At 59.7% G+C, this 18,020-nt stretch overlaps 1 protein-coding gene across 1 annotated transcript; it reads left to right on the top strand.

Annotated features, from left to right (window-relative positions):
* Positions 1 to 4,260: 4,260 nt before the first annotated feature.
* Positions 4,261 to 16,517, top strand: PYGM (glycogen phosphorylase, muscle associated). The gene is made up of 20 exons (XM_030331707.1): positions 4,261 to 4,568; positions 5,611 to 5,712; positions 5,813 to 5,891; positions 5,979 to 6,082; positions 6,462 to 6,593; positions 7,870 to 7,981; positions 8,068 to 8,150; positions 8,736 to 8,879; positions 9,205 to 9,297; positions 9,545 to 9,691; positions 9,812 to 9,975; positions 10,250 to 10,364; positions 10,900 to 11,001; positions 11,332 to 11,479; positions 11,772 to 11,830; positions 11,958 to 12,099; positions 12,565 to 12,772; positions 15,568 to 15,702; positions 15,916 to 15,982; positions 16,096 to 16,517. Exons 1-20 carry the CDS (start codon positions 4,326 to 4,328, stop codon positions 16,243 to 16,245), a joined length of 2,529 nt encoding a protein of 842 aa, XP_030187567.1. The 5' UTR covers positions 4,261 to 4,325; the 3' UTR covers positions 16,246 to 16,517.
* The last annotated feature ends 1,503 nt before the right edge of the window (positions 16,518 to 18,020 follow it).

Raw genomic sequence — 18,020 nt, 5'->3', positions numbered from 1 at the left:
CCCCCCCCCAACACACACACGCGCGCGCACACACACACACACACACACCCCTGATGAGCTCTGGTTGCGACTTCTGCCTGGAAGCCGCCACCTGACCAAGGCCCTGGGCCTAGGGAGGCATCAGCACTAAAGGTCAAGCCAACTAATCCTGCCTGTGAGGCACAGAGCAGCTAAAATTAAAACCGCCAAGTGGCTTTTTCTTTCTCTGCCCGTGACTTGCTTGCAGCCTGCCGGCGCTGCAGGCTTTGGGGGTTGGTGGGGGCGAGAAAAAGTGCCCCATCTGCACTTTTCGTAAGCACTTCTTCGCAGGGGTCTCGGGCCGTTTTGTTCTTTCACGGGTGGGGCAGTGGACGGTGCCTGTTGGGGCAGCAGAAAAAAAACCCACGTCAGGGCTGCACGAGGCAGCGAGGTCCTCGCCCGACCGCTGCCGCCGCTGTGCCGCACTGCCCCTGGGGAGCCTGCGTGGAGCCTGCCTTTCCTGGCAGCCTCTCCTTCCTTTGGAGGAGGTTAAGGGACAGCACGCCCCTGCCGCCCCAGCACCTGGCCGGTGGGGGCAGCTCCGGCCTAGGCTGCTGTCCGCCTTCAGGTTGGGCCCGCCCGGTGCCTTCTGTGTGGAGCACGGCCCGGTTTTGTGGGCCCCGTTCAGGGCGTCTGTATCTCTGCCGTAGGCCTGCGGGGTTCAGGAAACCCTCAGGAGGGAGGCAAGTTCAGTGGGTTTCCCTAACCAGGCCCTGAGACTACAGGTGACTAAACGAAGAGAACAAGCTCTATTCTCTTTGTCCTTAACTGGCGGAATGGGGGCAGGGCCTGGGGCCTAGCAACCCTCTTTGACCTTGGCTTCACCTCATTGCTTCCCCCACAAGCTCGGTTTCCCTGGTGGGCTCATTGGGCGGTTAATTAGCTCTTTGAAGCTCTGGAAGAGGCAAAGTGGCGCTATGTGGGTTTTAGAAATAAAATCAATAAATGACTTAACCACAGCCCAGCTATCTCCTCCGTCTCTCTCCCCTGGGGCCAGCTCCATTCCTGTGCTAGCTCCCTCCCTGCTCCCCGCCGTCAGCTTTTGTTAAGGTTTTGGAGAGTAACAAAGTGGCTCGCTAAGGCACGTCTCTGGGCCTTTCTCCAAGGAGCTCCAGGCCCTGAAATGGGAGAGAGGCTTGGCCTTCAGAAGTGTAGGGAGCTACCTGTCTCTGAGGCAAGAGTGGGGAGAGAGGAGAAATGCTTTCCCACCCGCCTTAGGACCTGAAAGAGTGCAGGAAAAGCCCTTTGCTCAAGCCCGTCTGTCCTGTCTGTCCTGTCACTTCGGCACTGGCTCCCTGGCACTGGCTCCCTGCCCCCTCAGCCTGGTTGGTGAAAGGAACACCGGTTGGGAAAGGTCAGTGTTCGGGCTCTGGAGAAACCCAAGATTGGTCCGGAGAAGGAGGCAGGATTTCTGGTTAGAAACCTAGTCAGACATAAACAACCTTGAGTTACTCGGGTTGGTCAAGTGCTTCCAGGGTTCAAGATTGATCTGCACACGCAGCACTGGACGGGGAATGAGGGATTGGAGAGGACATGGGGAGGCAAGTAGGTCAGCCTGAGCCTTCAAGGTTTCATCATGCTGGGCTGGGGCTTGCAAAATAAAAGGGGGGGTTCCCTGGGGTGGCGTCACTCCAGTGGGGGCCACTGGAGACCCACAAGGGGGTACTCAGAGAAGTCAAAAGTAATTCTGGGCGCCTGGCTGGTTTAGTCCATAGAGTGTGAGACTCTTGATCTCAAGGTCGTGAGTTCAAGCCCATTGTGGGTGCGGAGCCTACTTTAGGATAAAACAAAGGTTTAAAAAAAAAAAGGCGATTTCTCCTGGGGCGCCATCCTGACTCAGTTGGTAGAGTATGTGACCCTTAGTCTCAGGGTCGTGAGTTCAAGCCCCACATTGGGCACGGAGCCTACTTTTAAAAAGTAATTTCTGTTTCCTAGTAGAAGTGGGACAAATCCCCGTTGAGCCAGTGCCTTGAGCACAGAAGGGCCAGCAAGGCGCTGGTACACCAGGAGGGGCGGCAGAGCCAGCCAGCCGGAAGAGGCTTGGATTCATCTGGGGAGCGGATGAGAATTTGGGAATGGTTGGGAGCAGGTCCCTAGCGGCAGGAAAATGAACTCGTAGGCCATTAGGGGTCAGGGCAGAGGTTTGTGTGGGCAGGGTCCCGTCACAACTTGGGTGCGAGGTGACTGCACAGGGAACGTGGGGCTTTCTCCAGGACTATTGTGCACCAAGGAGCTTCCTGAGCTCTACTCAGAGCAGCCAGCCTTTGGCGAGTGAGTCCAGCCCCCGCGGCCCAAGATGCTAGCCAAGCCCGGAGACCCGACCCACCCAACTGGAGACAAGGGTTTGGAGGGTGGGTGACCCCCACAGAGGCACAGCCCCGTGGGTGGGGCTGCAGATGGGAGCATTTAAGGGAGTTTTCTGTATTCCCACCATGCCCGTGTAGGCACATTTCGGTATTTTCCTGATCTTTTTTCTCACTATGAAGCATGGCGGCCTGGGGAGATCAACCCAGTAATGCTGTTTGGGGGCAGACGAGAGCAGCGCTTGGGAGTTGGAAGACTTGGAGTGTAGACCCCACACCACGCTCGTGATTCCAGGGCTGGGCCTGCTGTGGCTCAGGATGTCCTCGGAAACAACTCGGCCTTCCCCCAAGCCAGGCTCTCAGGAACGTCCTGCGGCCGTCCGGGCCTCTGACCTGCTTCCCTGGCCCTCAGACCAGAACACCCAGTTCTTGCTCTCCACCAGCCCGCTGCCCGGAGGCCCAGGCATCCTTTGAAATTGCACAAAGCCTTGGGCTCCTTTTGCTCAAAGAACAAAGCAGGATCCAAAAGGCGGCCTCCATAAGAGTAGGAGGCAGCAGCAGGCGGAGGCAGGAATTTATATTCTTATTTGAGAGTATAAATTGGATGAAGGAATTCAAGGCTCAGAAGAGTAAAGCGACCAGCCTCAGGTCACACAGCAAATCAGTGCCGGGGCCAGGGCGTGAGCGGGTGAGCGGTGGATCGGGGACAGCCAGAGCCTCCAAGGGAAGGTCCTGGAGCTGCCAGGCCATGAAGACGAGGAAGTGGTATAAGGTTCCCGGTGCCGAGGCTCCCACTTTACAGGTGGGGTCACGGCCGTGAACCTTGGCCCACTGAGTCCCTGTCCAGTACTGTGGCCCCAGGTGGGAGGAATGAGTGGGAGAAGGTCTCCAATCACCTGGCAGCCGCATCACAGAGAGACCCAATACCACTGGCCGATGTTACGAGTGGGTGGGGGATGCTGGCTTCTCCTGCCCCTGTGGGCACAGGACTACAGTTCCCAGAGGCCCCTGCTCTGGGCTGGCAGCCCCTAGCCAGAGCCAGCCTGTAATCTGATTACCACCACTCTCGAAAGGTCACTTCAGAGCTCCTTGAAGGACAGCAACAGGGGGGATCTCGGAGTGGCTCAGCTTGGGTGGGGGTGGCGTGGGGGCAGTGGCCCTGCCTCAGGCGACCTTCACACAACCCCCTGGAACCCGGAGTCCCCCGGTCCCCCTTCTCCCAGACACCCAGCGTCCTCTGCTAGCTACACGTCTCCTGTTCGGGGCACCCTGACCCTTGGCTCCTTGCCCCTGTTGCCCCGATATATGACCTCGCTACCCGAGTGCAGACCCCTGCGCCCCCCACGTAAGGCCACCGTGGAAACTTGACCAGAGGTCATCCAGCCGGTGGTTTGCAGTCTTTGGGCAAATGTCTGAAAGAGAAACCAAGCTGCTTGGACGAAGGCGGGGTCTCCTGGCACCTGTTCCCCCCGCCCCCCCCCCGACAGCCTTCCTTGGCTTCTTCAAGGAGCCCTGACTGAGGCTGAAATCTGCCCCCCCCCCCCGCCCCCAATCCATAACCCAGGAAAAGGACCCAGATGAGGGCAACCTCTTAGCCAAAGTCACAGCCCCAACGGCTCCAGTCAAACCGCAGGCCTCTCAAGGCCACACTGCCTGCTGCATCTTGCCTCTGACCCTGTGAAAGGCAGAGACGGGCACCAAAGACCCCAGTGGGCGAGGCTTGGAACAAGTGGGTCAGCGCAGGCAGGGCTGCGAAGGAGCCAGGCTGGGCCTGGCCTGGCCCTTGTGGAGCTCCGCTCTGCTCTCCCTGCCCGTCTCCCTTCTCCTCCCCTTGCCCCCAAAATAGCTCCCTGAGCCGCCCGGCCAAGACCCTCCCATCGCAGGGGGAGGCGGGGCAAGCTCCCCAGAGCCAGGCTTTAAAACCCCAGGCAGCTGGGGATCTCCACTCCCTGGCTGGAGGCACTGCTGAGGCCACCCATCAGTCCGGCCCGCCCTCCTGCAGCCATGTCCCGGCCCTTGTCAGACCAGGAGAAAAGGAAGCAAATTAGCGTGCGTGGCCTGGCCGGCGTGGAGAATGTGACGGAGCTGAAGAAGAACTTCAACCGGCACCTGCATTTCACACTTGTGAAAGACCGCAATGTGGCCACCCCGAGAGACTACTACTTTGCGCTGGCCCACACCGTCCGCGACCACCTCGTGGGCCGCTGGATCCGCACGCAGCAGCACTACTACGAGAAGGACCCCAAGGTGCCGCTCGGGGCATCCTGGGTGGGCAGTGGGCTGGGGGCCCCAGCAGGGGACCGGGAGAGCTCCACCAAGCGGCAGCCCTTCCAGGGGTCTGGCTTTTCTGCAGCAGCGGGTTCCTGACGTTGGAGGGTCGGGAACGGTGGGCGCCATGGCCAAGTGCGATGGGGTGCTGGGGCGATCCAGGCAGTGAGACCTGGGGCGGGGGCAAGGCCGGGTGGCGCGGGTCAGGCCGGCTGGGGGCAAAGGCCTGGCGCTCGCTCAGAGAGCGGAGGGGCTTCCGGTGGTCAGGGAGACCCCTGCGGGTGGTCAGGGCGGACCTGAAATGGAAGGGTGGGTCATTACATGTGAGTGTGGTGGTGCTGGTGCGAGGCTGGGGCAGCTGGGGTGGTGGTAGCGGGATCAAGTGTCTTTGGGGTCATGGTAAATGTCAGCAACCTGATACTCCTGGGCAGGGGAGGGGGAGGGGCAGGCGAGTGGGGCAGGGAGGGGACCCAGGAAACCAGGAGACCCAGCATCCTGGATTCTGGTGCCTCTCTGTCCCCCTTCCTGGGGCTGAGGCTTGAGGATCAAGGGGACCTGGGCCCTGCAAGGACAGAAGGGGGCCGACTCTAGCCGTGAGTCAGTGTGTGTGACCTTGAGTAAATGACTGGTTTCTCTAAGGCACCTTAGCCTTCCCCCTCTTGGGGAGCACTTGGGGGGGCTTCTCTGCTCCCCGATTCCCCGCTGGGCTATTGGGAGGCTTGTGTGCGATGGAAGAGGGTCTCGCCTGTCCTCGGCACCTCAGTCCCTGAGGTAGATATGGCAGCCCCCTTTTCCAGACGAGGAAACGGAAGCTAGGAGAACAAAAGTGATGTGTCCAAAGTCAGAGGAAAGGCTGGACCGGAACCCTCCTGACGGGTCCTGAAGCCTGTGGTGGGGAGAAGAATACACAGGGACAGGGCTGGCACGTGCCAGGCCCCCGGAGTGGGACAGGAGGTGTGAGAGGCGCTGGCTAGACGCCGGAGGGTTGACCCCTCCCCGACCCATCTGTCTCTCCGGGCAGAGGATCTACTACCTGTCTCTGGAGTTCTACATGGGACGGACGCTACAAAACACCATGGTGAACCTGGCCTTGGAGAATGCCTGTGACGAAGCCACCTACCAGGTGTGCAGGGGGACGGGAGCGGGGTGAGCCTGAGATACTGGGGGACTCACCTGCTGGCCCTTGGCCTTGACCACTGCCACCCCTCCCCCCACCCCTCCAGCTGGGTCTGGACATGGAGGAGCTGGAGGAGATCGAGGAGGACGCGGGGCTGGGCAACGGGGGCCTGGGTCGGCTGGCCGGTGAGTGGATAGGGTGGCAGGGGTGGGGCGGGCAGAAGGGTTCCTGTGTGCCGGGTCCCTGACACCCACCTCCCCGTAACCCCCTAGCATGCTTTCTGGACTCCATGGCAACACTGGGCCTGGCTGCCTACGGCTACGGGATCCGCTATGAGTTTGGGATTTTTAACCAGAAGATCTGTGGGGGCTGGCAGGTGAGCAGCCTCGGGCCCTGGCCTCGTGGGGCCCCAGGCACGATGGAGTGGACCCCCGCCTTTGGTCATCCACCTCCGGATAGATCCAGAACCAGCCTCAGCCTTGAGAGAAGGCATCCTTGTCCCTTCCCCCTGGCCCCAAAGCCTGCTGGTTTTGCACAGGCACCCACACCTGTGCCACCTCTCAGACTCCCATGCACACACCATGTCCCATGGGATATGCCACCAGACCGGGGGTGGGCGCCACCCCAGGGCCCTTAATTTACACGCCGTAGAGGGCCCAGCAGGGCCACTGCTCCTGCCCTACCCACTGCCTCCCGCGGTGTGAGCCTGGGTCTGACGCTGCCTTCCTTTCTCCCCTGACCTGCCTTGGACTCAGATGGAGGAGGCCGATGACTGGCTTCGCTACGGAAACCCCTGGGAGAAGGCCCGACCCGAGTTCACGCTGCCTGTGCACTTCTATGGCCGAGTGGAGCACACCAGCCAGGGGGCCAAGTGGGTGGACACACAGGTAAGGGTGAGGCCAGGGAGTGGGGGGAGCCCCCAGGGAGGGGGAAGCAGGGAGGAAGAGGCTCTGGAAGAAAACAGGGAGATACGGGGAGAGAGCCTGGAGACTACCGGACCCAGTGCTATTTCCCATGAAGGGCACTGAGGCTCAGAGAGGTTAAGTGATTTACTCGAGGTCACACAGCTTGAGTCAGGAGAGGCTGGAGACAGGGTCACAGAGGAGCCAAGCCAAGCACAGGGCCCAGGGGGAGGAGAGAGCCTGCCGTGTGCCACCAGTGCCCTTCCCCCGACCTGGCTCCTTTCCACCCCACAAGACTCATCCCAGAATAATCACGGTGACTTGACTCCCCCCAGAAAGGGAGACAATTAAAACCTTGAGAGAGGAACTGACTTGTCCAAGGTCACACAACAAGTGAGAGGGAGCCTGAAGCCAAACCAGGTGTCTGAACCTCAGACCCAGGTGTCAGAGAACCTCAGTCAGCTCTCTTGCCGTGGCTGTAGGTCATAGGCCTCCAGACGGCTGCACAGAAACCTCTAGGCTTTCAGAATGGGCCATTTGTCGGGCTGTCATTTATGATAAGATTCAGTAGGGGCTCTGGCTGCCCCCTAGCTCTGTGCTCTCGGGCCAGTCCCTTCCCTCTCGGAGCTGCACCTTCCACTCTTTTCCAATCAGGGGCTAAGCTGCTTCGGTGTTGGGGAGAAAGGGCGCCGGGCCTTGGAGAAGTGCTTATGCCCCCAGCCCCGCGGTAGCGGGCAGCTGTTGGCAGCAATGATCGCCATTTGCTAATTGTGGGAGGTGGGACCAGCATTAGTCACTGCTAATTAGCCCGGTGGTCAACCAGGAATATGCCCTTCGGATGGACTTGACGTCTGTGTCCCCTTCAGCCAGGCCCCGGGGCCCCCCAGCCCTCTGATGAGTCCAGAGCATCTTCTAGATTGTGCTCGGGCCAGGCGGGCCCGCTCATCCCCATCACTGTAGAGCGGCCCCCAACGGAGCCCCGCCTTGGGCTCCAGACTCATCACTGCCCCCTGTAATCCTCGCAGGCAGCCGGGCAAGGTGGGGTGGGGGTGGGTGGGGAGACCCTGGGGGGCCCTCTCTCTACGGATGAGGCCCAGAGAGGTTGAGAGGTTCGCTCACGGTTACCCAGAGTGGGCAGTAGAACCTGGGGCTGGGGGGTTGGTGCAGGGTAGAGACAAAGGCAGGAGTTGTGGCTCTCGGGGGCCCCCCAAGTCACGTGGCAGATACCCAGCTCCTGCCACCACGTCCGACACGCCTGCAGGTGGTACTGGCCATGCCTTACGACACTCCTGTGCCTGGCTACCGTAACAATATCGTCAACACCATGCGCCTGTGGTCGGCCAAGGCCCCCAATGACTTCAACCTCAAGGACTGTGAGTTCAGCCGCCTGCCCGCACCCCTGCCTGCCCCGGCCTGTGCTCAGCCTGGGCCCGACACTGTCCCCACTTTCACCCCTCAGTCAACGTCGGTGGCTACATCCAGGCTGTGCTGGACCGAAACCTGGCGGAGAACATCTCTCGCGTCCTGTACCCCAACGACAACGTATGTCACCTCCTGGGCTGGGGGCGGGACACCTGAAAGCCTAGGAGAGGGCGGAAAACGGGGAGGGACAGCCTCTGGCGCCCTAGTGACACCCAGGACATATCCTTTGTTTTTTTAAGTTTATTTATTTATTTTTTAGTAATCTCTACACCCCCAACGTGGGGCTCGAACTCACAACCCTGAGATCAAGGGTCACATCTCTTCTAACTGAGTCAGCCGGGCGCCCCGCAGCACCCAGGACGTATTGTTGGCTCCTGTCGTGTCCTGTTCCCCACCCCCGCCCCCCAAGTACTTTTGGTTCTTTAAGAGGACACCCAAGTCCTGGGGGCAGCGAGTTGGGGCAGGGCACTTTGGGGGACCTGTTCCCTGGCGATGCCGACAATACTCCGGGTCCTCGAATGCCCCCGTCCTCACACCATCCCCTCCACTACCTGGTGGGTGAAAATCCCCTGGGTCCTGGAGGCGGGGGCTGTTCAGGGCGCAAGGGGCTTGGTGTGGGCAGGAGTCTCCCGGCCACGCTGTGGCACCGTCAGAACCCCCCACACCCCACCCCCTTGACTCAGCCCTGCCTTGAACTGTCCCCAGTTCTTTGAGGGGAAGGAGCTGCGGTTGAAGCAGGAGTACTTTGTGGTGGCCGCCACCCTCCAGGACATCATCCGCCGCTTCAAGTCCTCCAAGTTCGGCTGCCGTGACCCCGTGCGCACGAGCTTCGACGCCTTTCCGGATAAGGTGCCAGGCCCCAGGGAGGGCCCCCCCTCTACACCTCCCGTGATGCCTGCCATCGCCTCTCCCCTCCAGCCTCAGCCTGCCCCCTCATGTCGTAGATGAGGAAGTGGGGGCTGGGGGTGTGTGTGAGGGTGGCCTGTTCGGGATCCTCAATCGATGGGCGCCTAACCTGGGAACCTCCCTCCCCCTCCTGCCCACCGCTGCCCCCACGAGGGCCGCCACACCCAGCTCAGCCTGGAACCACGCGGAGGGGGCTCTGAAGGGGCAAAGGACAGCGACCACAGCCTTGGTTTGGATCCCAGCCTGACTCCCAACCCCCTCCCCGCAGGTGGCCATCCAGCTGAATGATACCCATCCTTCCTTGGCCATCCCCGAGCTCATGAGGATACTGGTGGATCTGGAGAGGCTGGACTGGGACAAGGTGGGCTCCGGCACCCTCCACCCCCGCCTGAGCCTCTCTGTCTCAGGGTTGCCTTTCCCGGTCTGGGAAGTAGAAATCCGTGAGGGCAGCCCGCACAAAGCAGACAGCAGCGTCAGGACCCGAGGACGAGTGTCCTAGAACCTGTCCCCCAGTGACAGGGCCCAGGCTCCTGGCCGCACTCTGTGTGTGTGGGGAGCCATAGGGCTCAGGCCCCGGGGTCCCTGACCGCCCCCCTCCTCTTCATCAGGCCTGGGACGTGACGGTCAGGACCTGTGCCTACACCAACCACACGGTACTGCCCGAGGCCCTGGAACGCTGGCCCGTGCATCTGATTGAGGCGCTGCTGCCTCGACATCTCCAGATCATCTACGAGATCAATCAGCGCTTCCTTAACGTGAGTGGAGGAGGCCTGGGCTGGAGGGTGCAGGGCTGTGGGTAGAGTGCTGGGGGTACGGGCCTGGGGACCTCGGCTCTGGAGGCCGCGGCGTCTGAGCTCTGGGCTCTCCCTGCGCAGCGGGTGGCAGCCGTCTTCCCGGGGGACGTGGACCGGCTGCGGCGCATGTCGCTTGTGGAGGAGGGCGCAGTGAAACGCATCAACATGGCCCACCTCTGCATCGCCGGGTCGCATGCCGTCAATGGCGTGGCCCGCATCCACTCCGAGATCCTCAAGAAGACCATGTGAGACCCGCCCCCCAGGCCCGCCCCCCGCTGGCCCCGCCCACCCCACGCCCCTCACCACCTGACCCCAGCTGGCCCTTTCCACAGGTAGCACAGCTGCTATGAGCATCATGGCCCTGATGTCCAGTACAGTCCCGTCCCCAAATGATCTCCTCTCACATACAGCCACCCCCTCATCCCCAGGCCCCTCTCAGCAAGAAACCAGGGTAGGGCCTCCAGGAGGAGACCTTCGTCCCGCAGGGGTGGGTAGTGACCCTCCAACCCCATCCTGCAGCTTCAAGGACTTCTACGAGCTGGAGCCACATAAATTCCAGAATAAGACCAATGGCATCACCCCTCGTCGCTGGCTAGTCCTCTGTAACCCCGGGCTGGCAGAGGTCATTGCTGAGGTGAGAGGTCACTGTGTGGCCAGTAGGGGTGAACACGGGCCGCTACAGGGACCAGCTGTGCGTGGACACGTAGGTGGGCCACTGCAGGGGGCCCAGTGGAGGGCCGAAATCCATCCTGCGCTGCGTTCCCCTAGCTTTGCATGTGCCTGGAGGAGGGGGACCGTTTTCTTGTTTGCATGAGGATGCTCTGTGGGCTAATGGAGGCCTGGCTATGGAGGTCAGCCTCGGAGAGGGTCAGGACAGGTCACATCTGAAGTGAGACTGACAGGAGCAGAGATTGTGAGCAGGGCGTCAAGGTCACTGTCTGTCAGAGGAAAAGGCCAGGAGAAAGGCCTGCTGGGGTCCCGTGAGGTCAGCCATCAGAGCTCAAGGTCCAGCGGGAAGATGGTGGTGCCCACACCACGCCCCAGCGGGGAGGCTGGCGAAGGAGGGGTTGTCTGCAGGGGGCGAGGCCTGGCTGACGCCGGAAAGGGACCTTTCTGTGCGGGAGGCTGGAGGAGGGGTGTACGCCTGACCGACAGCCACCGCCCCACAGCGCATCGGGGAGGACTACATCTCCGACCTGGACCAGCTGCGCAAGCTGCTCTCGTACGTGGACGATGAAGCCTTTATCCGGGATGTGGCCAAAGTGAAGCAGGTACGGAGTGCGGCGACCTGGAACACTGGTGGCAGGGCGGGAGGGAGCACGCTGGAGGCGCCGGCCCCCGGGCCCGGCTCGGGGATGGCCCGCGGGGCCTGGTAGACGTTGCCTGGAGTCCAAGGTGACAGGGCATCATCTGACCGCAGTGGAAGAGTGCTGGCATTGATTAGCGATGTCTGCCCTGGCGCACGCGGGGATAAAGGTGGCGAGCGAGCCTTCTGTCCGCTCCCTTTCTGGGAAAGAAATGACACTGTGGGATCTCCTGAGGCTGAGGCCCGTTGGTGAAGCTCTCCCCCCCCCCCCCCCCCCCGTCCTCCCTGCCTTCAGGAAAACAAGTTAAAGTTCGCCGCGTACCTGGAGAGGGAGTACAAAGTCCATATCAACCCCAACTCGCTCTTCGACGTCCAGGTGAAGCGAATTCATGAATATAAACGCCAGCTCCTCAACTGCCTCCACATCATCACCCTGTACAACCGTGAGTGGCAGGGGTGCCCTCTGTCTCTTGGCGCTCCCCTCTGCGTACCCCCCCCCCCCACCGTGTACCACGTACCTCCTAGTCAACGTCTCCTTTGGCCTCGGGACAGCTCTTGGGGCATGGACTTACCCCCATTTCATAGACAGGCAAACTGAGGCTCGGAGAGGGGAAAGTGACAGATCGGAAGTCACATAGCAAGCGGTTGCCCAAATCAGGCCTACTGTCTAGGGCGCTGGTGGATAGGTGTCGTCAGGAGGCCAAACCTGGCCCGCTGATCTCTGTTTCTCCACAGGCATCAAGCAGGAACCCAATAGATTTGTTGTGCCCCGAACTGTGATGATTGGAGGGAAGGTGAGGAGCCAGGCCGCAGACCGCGGCTCTGATCCTTTGACAGCCGGGTTGAGGTCAGCCTGGCTGGGTTGCAGGTTAAGGGTAGGGGGCCAGGCTGTGGAGCTGACCCCAGACTGCGCTCCCACAGGCTGCCCCTGGATACCACATGGCTAAGATGATCATCAAACTCATCACAGCCATTGGGGATGTGGTTAACCACGACCCAGTGGTAGGAGACCGCCTCCGTGTGATCTTCCTGGAGAACTACCGAGTCTCGCTGGCCGAGAAAGGTGGGGTGCCGCCAGAGGGACGCTTTGATTAGTTCAGTCCCAGGAAGGGGTATTGGTCACCTGTTCCTGGGGTACTTGCACTTGGAAGAAGAATCTGGACAGGACAATGCTCAAATCATGAGGATGTCCCCCCACTCCCACCCCGATGGCGGTGGGGGGTTCGGGCAGTACAGGGTGAAATTATAGGGAAGACTTGCCCTTCAAATCGTGCACACAGTGGGGCAGGGGTGGGGAGAGAGTCCAGTCCAGGTTCAGACCTCAGATGGCCAACGATCACCAAGCAGTGGGGTGGAGTGGGGTGGAGGGGCTGGCGGTGGGAGGGAGATTCAGCTGGTGACTGTGGGAGGGTTGGGGTGGAGGGGGGCTCTGACTCTGGCTGTACCTCGGACCAGCCTAACTCCACAGTCCCCAGCTGGGGTGGGACCTTCCCTGGAGCTGAGTTTGTCCCCTGCTGCCGCCCCACAGTGATCCCAGCTGCTGACCTCTCCGAGCAGATCTCCACTGCAGGCACTGAGGCCTCGGGCACCGGCAACATGAAGTTCATGCTCAATGGGGCTCTGACCATTGGCACCATGGACGGGGCCAACGTGGAAATGGCGGAAGAGGCGGGAGAAGAGAACTTCTTCATCTTTGGCATGCGGGTGGAGGACGTGGAAAAGCTCGACCAGAGAGGGTATGGGGGTCAAGGGCTCCAAAGTTCACAGTCCATGGGCAGGAGGCACCGAGGAGGTGTGGCTACTGGAGGGTAGGGCTTGGGAGCAAGGGGCATACCTGGAAAGGCCGGCCCAGGCTGCACAAGGTCTCAGTCATGGCCATTAGGGTTCCGGAGAACTTTTTTTTTTTTTTTTTCTTATTTTTTTTTTTTTAAATTTTTTTTTTTTCAACGTTTATTTATTTTTGGGACAGAGAGAGACAGAGCATGAACGGGGGAGGGGCAGAGAGAGAGGGAGACACAGAATCGGAAACAGGCTCCAGGCTCTGAGCCATCAGCCCAGAGCCCGACGCGGGGCTCGAACTCAGGGACCGCGAGACCGTGACCTGGCTGAAGTCGGACGCTTAACCGACTGCGCCACCCAGGCGCCCCAGAACTTTTGAGATGACTTACAACAAATGAGGTTAACGGCATGGGAAAAGAACGAAGGAACACAACACTGAAGGAAAAGGAGCAGAAAATGATATCAGTCGTAGGCTAAGATATTATTTATTGCTGGAATTTCTGGAAGTAAAATTGCATTCTTAGCTCCCTGGCAGGCATGGCAAAAGGGGAAAGATGAGGACAGTAAATACAGCTGTGCTTGTGGCCAGAAAGGAGGTTCTTCAAAGTAGATATTAGATTTCTTAAAATTTATTAAAAAAATTTTTTTCTTATCATACAAGCAATATGTGCTCCTTAATTGGAAAAATATGAAACCACGAAGAATAACAGTCATTCATAATTTAATCACCTGTTTTTACTTTTTTAATGTTTATTTTATTTATTTTGAGAGAGAGAGAGAGAGAGCGAGGGAGCAGGGAAGGGGCAGAGAGAGGGAGAGAGAATCCCAAGCAAGCTCAGTGCTGACAGTGCAGAGCTCAACGTGGGGCTCGAACTCACGGACTGTGAGATCATGGCCTGAGCCCAAATCAAGAGGCAGATGCTTCACCGACTGAGCCATTCAGGTGCCCCTCATCACCCATTTTTAAAGCCATAGTCCTTTTTCTTTTCTTTTTTTAAATTTTTTAATGTTTATTTATTTTTGAGACAGAGAGAGACAGGTACGAGTGGGGGTTGGGCAGAGAGAGTGGGAAACACAGAATCCGAAGCAGGCTCCAGGCTCTGAGCTGTCAGCACAGAGCCCGACATGGGGCTCAAACCCACAAACCGGGAGATCATGACCTGAGCCGAAGCTGGACGTTCAACCGACTGAGCCACCCAGGTGCCCCACTGTAGTCCTATCTCTATGTGTATCTCTATGCGTGTGTATATATGTAGGTTTTTGAAAGTTGGGACTAACACGTGTACAATTTTGAAGCCTGATGTCAGCACTGGTGAGGCATTTTCCATGTTACTAAATAGTCTTTATTTAAAAATGTTTGTATAGGGTTCTATCGTATGGACATGCTATAATTTATTTATCCAGTTCCATACTGTTGGACATTAAGGTTGATTTCTGCTGTTTCTTAGTGTAAATATCACTGCGATCCCATCCTTTTATATCTAGGCCCACATCTTTATTTCCTGAAGATAATTATTAGAAGGAGATATATTTCTGAGTCAAAAAAGTATGAGACCGGGGCGCCTGGGTGGCTCAGTCGGTTGAATGTCCAACTTCAGCTCAGGTCAAGATCTCAGGGTTTGTGGGTTCGAGCCCCGCGTTGGGCTCTGTGCTGACAGCTCAGCGCCCGGAGCCAGCTTCAGATTCTGCGTCTCCCTCTCTCTCTGCTTCTCCCCCCTTGCACTCTGTCTGTCTCTCTCTCTCAAAAATAAATAAACATTAAAAAATTTTTTTTAATTAAAAAAAAAAGTATGAGACCTTCTTCTCCTCCTCCCTTCTTCTTCAAGTATGAGTTCTTAAGGCTTTTGATGCATATTGCCAAATTGCTTTCCAGAAAGTTGGTAGTGGCTCACACTCCCACCACCTGCTTCTGAGAGCTGGCATTAAATATTGAAAGGAAATTTCTCCTGTTGGGCTTGACTAGGAAGTTCAGACTTTATCCTTTGGATAGGAGGGAGACAGGACATGTGTTGAGCCAGATCCAACACGTTCAGAAGCAGGCTCCAGGAGGACAATTTTGGGTGCAAGGTGGAGGCCGGACTGCGGGGGGCAAGGTGCAGGTGGGGGCCCAGCGTGGAGGCCGCCGCGCCATAATGTGAGGAGAATGGCCCGCACTGCCAGTGCTGGGGATGGGGGTGGGGGACATTGTTGAGGAGTCGCCCTTGGTTGCCGGTTGGAAGTGGGGAGGCGAGGAAAGAGAGGAGACTGGCCTCGGGGAGGGTTTTGAACCCAGGTGGCTGAGGGGTGGTTGGACTGCTTCAGAAAGCGGCGCACGGGAAGAAAGCTGGCGCCAGGCCAGCGATGGGCTCGGTTGGACGGTCCGAGTTTAAGGACGGTCCGAGGACATGCCTGGTGCTTCCTCCTGGGGCCCAAAGGCGGACGGACTTGGGAGAGGGAGCGAGGAAAGCATTTAGGAAGGAAACACACTGGTTAGGAGAGGTGGTGGTGTATGGGAGGGAAAAAAGAACACTTGGTTGGGGGCCTTTGGCTCAGACATTTACCTTTTTGCCATCTCCAGGCCTCAACTACACAAGGGGGATGAAAAGCTGAGCAGAGAAGGGAGAGGGTCCTCCAGAGGGGTGCAGCAGCTCCGGGGAGGGCAGCCGCAGGCTGGGGCCTGGGTTTTGGCCCTGAGGCTTAGGACTTTTCGGATTTTCTCTGGAGGAGGAGCCAGGAACTCCTGGCCACAGCGCTGACTGTTCTTCCCCCACAGGTACAACGCCCAGGAGTACTATGACCGAATTCCGGAGCTTCGGCATATCATTGAGCAGCTGAGCAGTGGCTTCTTCTCCCCCAAACAGCCAGACCTGTTCAAGGACATTGTCAACATGCTTATGCACCATGACCGGTGAGCTGGTTGGCCAGGGAACCGTGCAGGTGGGGCTGCTGGGCTGAACTGGGCTCAGGTGCCATGTGTGGGGAGGCTGGGTAGGGGTCCTGGGCAATTGGGGCCAGGCTCTTCTGGAAGCAGTTTCCCTCTCCTGGCCCTCGCACACCATCAGGACAGGACGGGCTTGGCCCTTGATCTCATGGAGCTTCCTGCCTCCCTGTTCCCTTCCAGGTTTAAAGTCTTTGCAGATTATGAAGATTACATTAAGTGCCAGGAGAAAGTCAGTGCTTTGTACAAGGTGAGGGGCCCTGGGCCAGGGGTTGGCAAGGCTTTGGTGGCCCCGGATGGGATGTGGTGGAAGCTGGGGACCCCACCGGCAGAATGAACCCAGAGCTCTCTTTTGGCTTGTAGAATCCAAGAGAGTGGACACGAATGGTGATCCGGAACATAGCCACATCAGGCAAGTTCTCCAGTGACCGAACTATTGCCCAGTACGCCCGGGAGATCTGGGGCGTCGATCCTTCGCGCAAGCGCCTGCCGGCCCCTGATGAGACCATCTGAGCCTCCAGACCAGACCCCAAACTGGCCCCTGAGTTTGTTTGCAATCCCTTGGGGCAGCCCCAGGTCCCCACCCAGAGGGGGGATACTGGAGTTCGTTCTCTCAGCCTTTTCCTGGAACCTCCCATTTTCCCCCAGTCTCAAGGTCCCAGTGTCCAGTGTGACTAAGGACACTGCTCCCATCCTGTCCTCGGGCTCCCTGCCCCCTCCTATTTAAGGGTCTGACCAACTGCACCCACTCTTCAATAAATTGATTCTCCTTGGGAACCTCCTTACTCCTCTGTCTGTTGGGAAATATTTTTAGCTCTGGGCAGGCACCGCGGCAGCTGCGCAGTCACCGCGCTTTGCCCCCACAACCGGCAGGTGCGTCCCCTCCGAAGGAGGGGGCAGCCCATGGGGGCGGGACCCGAGACTCTCCAGCCTCCTTTCAGGCGTCACCCTCCACGCCTCTCTTCCCAGTGCTGTGTCCATACTAGGTCAGCGGCCTGCCAAGCTGGCCGGGGGCGGGGCGTCCTCCTGGGTGGGGCCCACAGGGGCTGGGAGCCGGGACTTGGGCCGAGGCCTCTAGGACTACGGAGGGTCCACACTGTCCGGGGCAGGACTTGGGAGGGGGAGGAGCCTGTGGGTGGTTGGCGCCTTCTTGACTCCGCCCGTAGCCCCGCCCCACTGCGGCGTTTAAGGGTCTCTGAGCAGGTGGCTACGCTCGGTCTAAAGTCTGGGGAGTTAGGGTGGGGGACACTCACAGACGGTCTGGGCTAGGCCAAGTGTTGCCCCCTCCCCTCACTTTGGGGAAACTGAGGACCAGAAAGAGGCTGTTTCTCGGCCTCCTATTACCAAAACTGAGGTGTGGGGGAGGTCCTGCCTCCCCAGCCCTGAGGCAGGAAGGGGCAAGCCTCGAAAGGCAGGTTTGGGGCCGGTGGTTTCACAGTGAGTGTATTTGAATCCAAACAGCCGGAAATGGTTACCGGCTCTCCTAGGCCTGGCTTGTGGGACCCCAACTGCTTGTGGCTGCCCCTCCCAAGTTCCTCCCTGCCCCGGGGGGTGGTGGGGTGGCGGGGGAGACGCACGCAGACCTCCAGTCCCCCAAGTTGCGCAGAACCCACCCGCCGCTTGCAGCAGCCCCTTCCCATCTGGCCCCGTGAGGAGCCAGGCTTCCGGGGCCCCAGTCCCTCCTGTGTGAACTCGGGGCCCCCCCACCCCCCTCCACAGACATCGAGGCCCCGTTTTCAGGTAGCCGCGTTTTCATGCCTCCCTCTCCCACAAGGCCCCTGTCCCCAAAATGTTCCCATCTTGTCCTAGCCCCTCCTCCAGGCTATCACAGAACCCGCTCTCCCCACGCCCCCGATCTCTACCAGGTCTGTGCCCCCCGCTGCCCGCAGGAAGACGCCCGGCCCCGGGTCGGGTTAGCCCCGTGGGAACGGTTTGTCTCGAAAACAGGAACCCGGGCCGGGGGCTGGGCGGGGCGCCCCTTCCCCACCGCAGTCCGCTTCCTGCCCCTCCCGGCTTCCTCTGCCCAACAGCCGGCAGGGCGGGGGGCGTAGGGGCGTCTGGGTGGGGGGGAGAGGGCTCTCGGTTTAGATCCCCCCTCCACGTCCCGCGAGGCCTGACCTCCGCTCGCCCACCCTCCGCGCGGCCGGTGGCGCAGCCCCAGCCCGCGGCCCTGGCTTCCCGGGCGGCGCGGCAGGGGAGGGGTTAAGCTGCCGCAGGGACGGCCGCGTGCGGGGCGAGAGGGAGCCCCCGGTGGGGGAGGCGCAGCCGGCGGTGCGGAGCCCCGCGCA

The sequence above is a fragment of the Lynx canadensis genome, chromosome D1 (assembly GCF_007474595.2).
Source record: "Lynx canadensis isolate LIC74 chromosome D1, mLynCan4.pri.v2, whole genome shotgun sequence".
Lineage (NCBI taxonomy): Eukaryota > Metazoa > Chordata > Mammalia > Carnivora > Felidae > Lynx > Lynx canadensis.
Note: the sequence above shows the minus strand (reverse complement) of the source record. Positions and strands in the feature narration are given on the sequence as shown.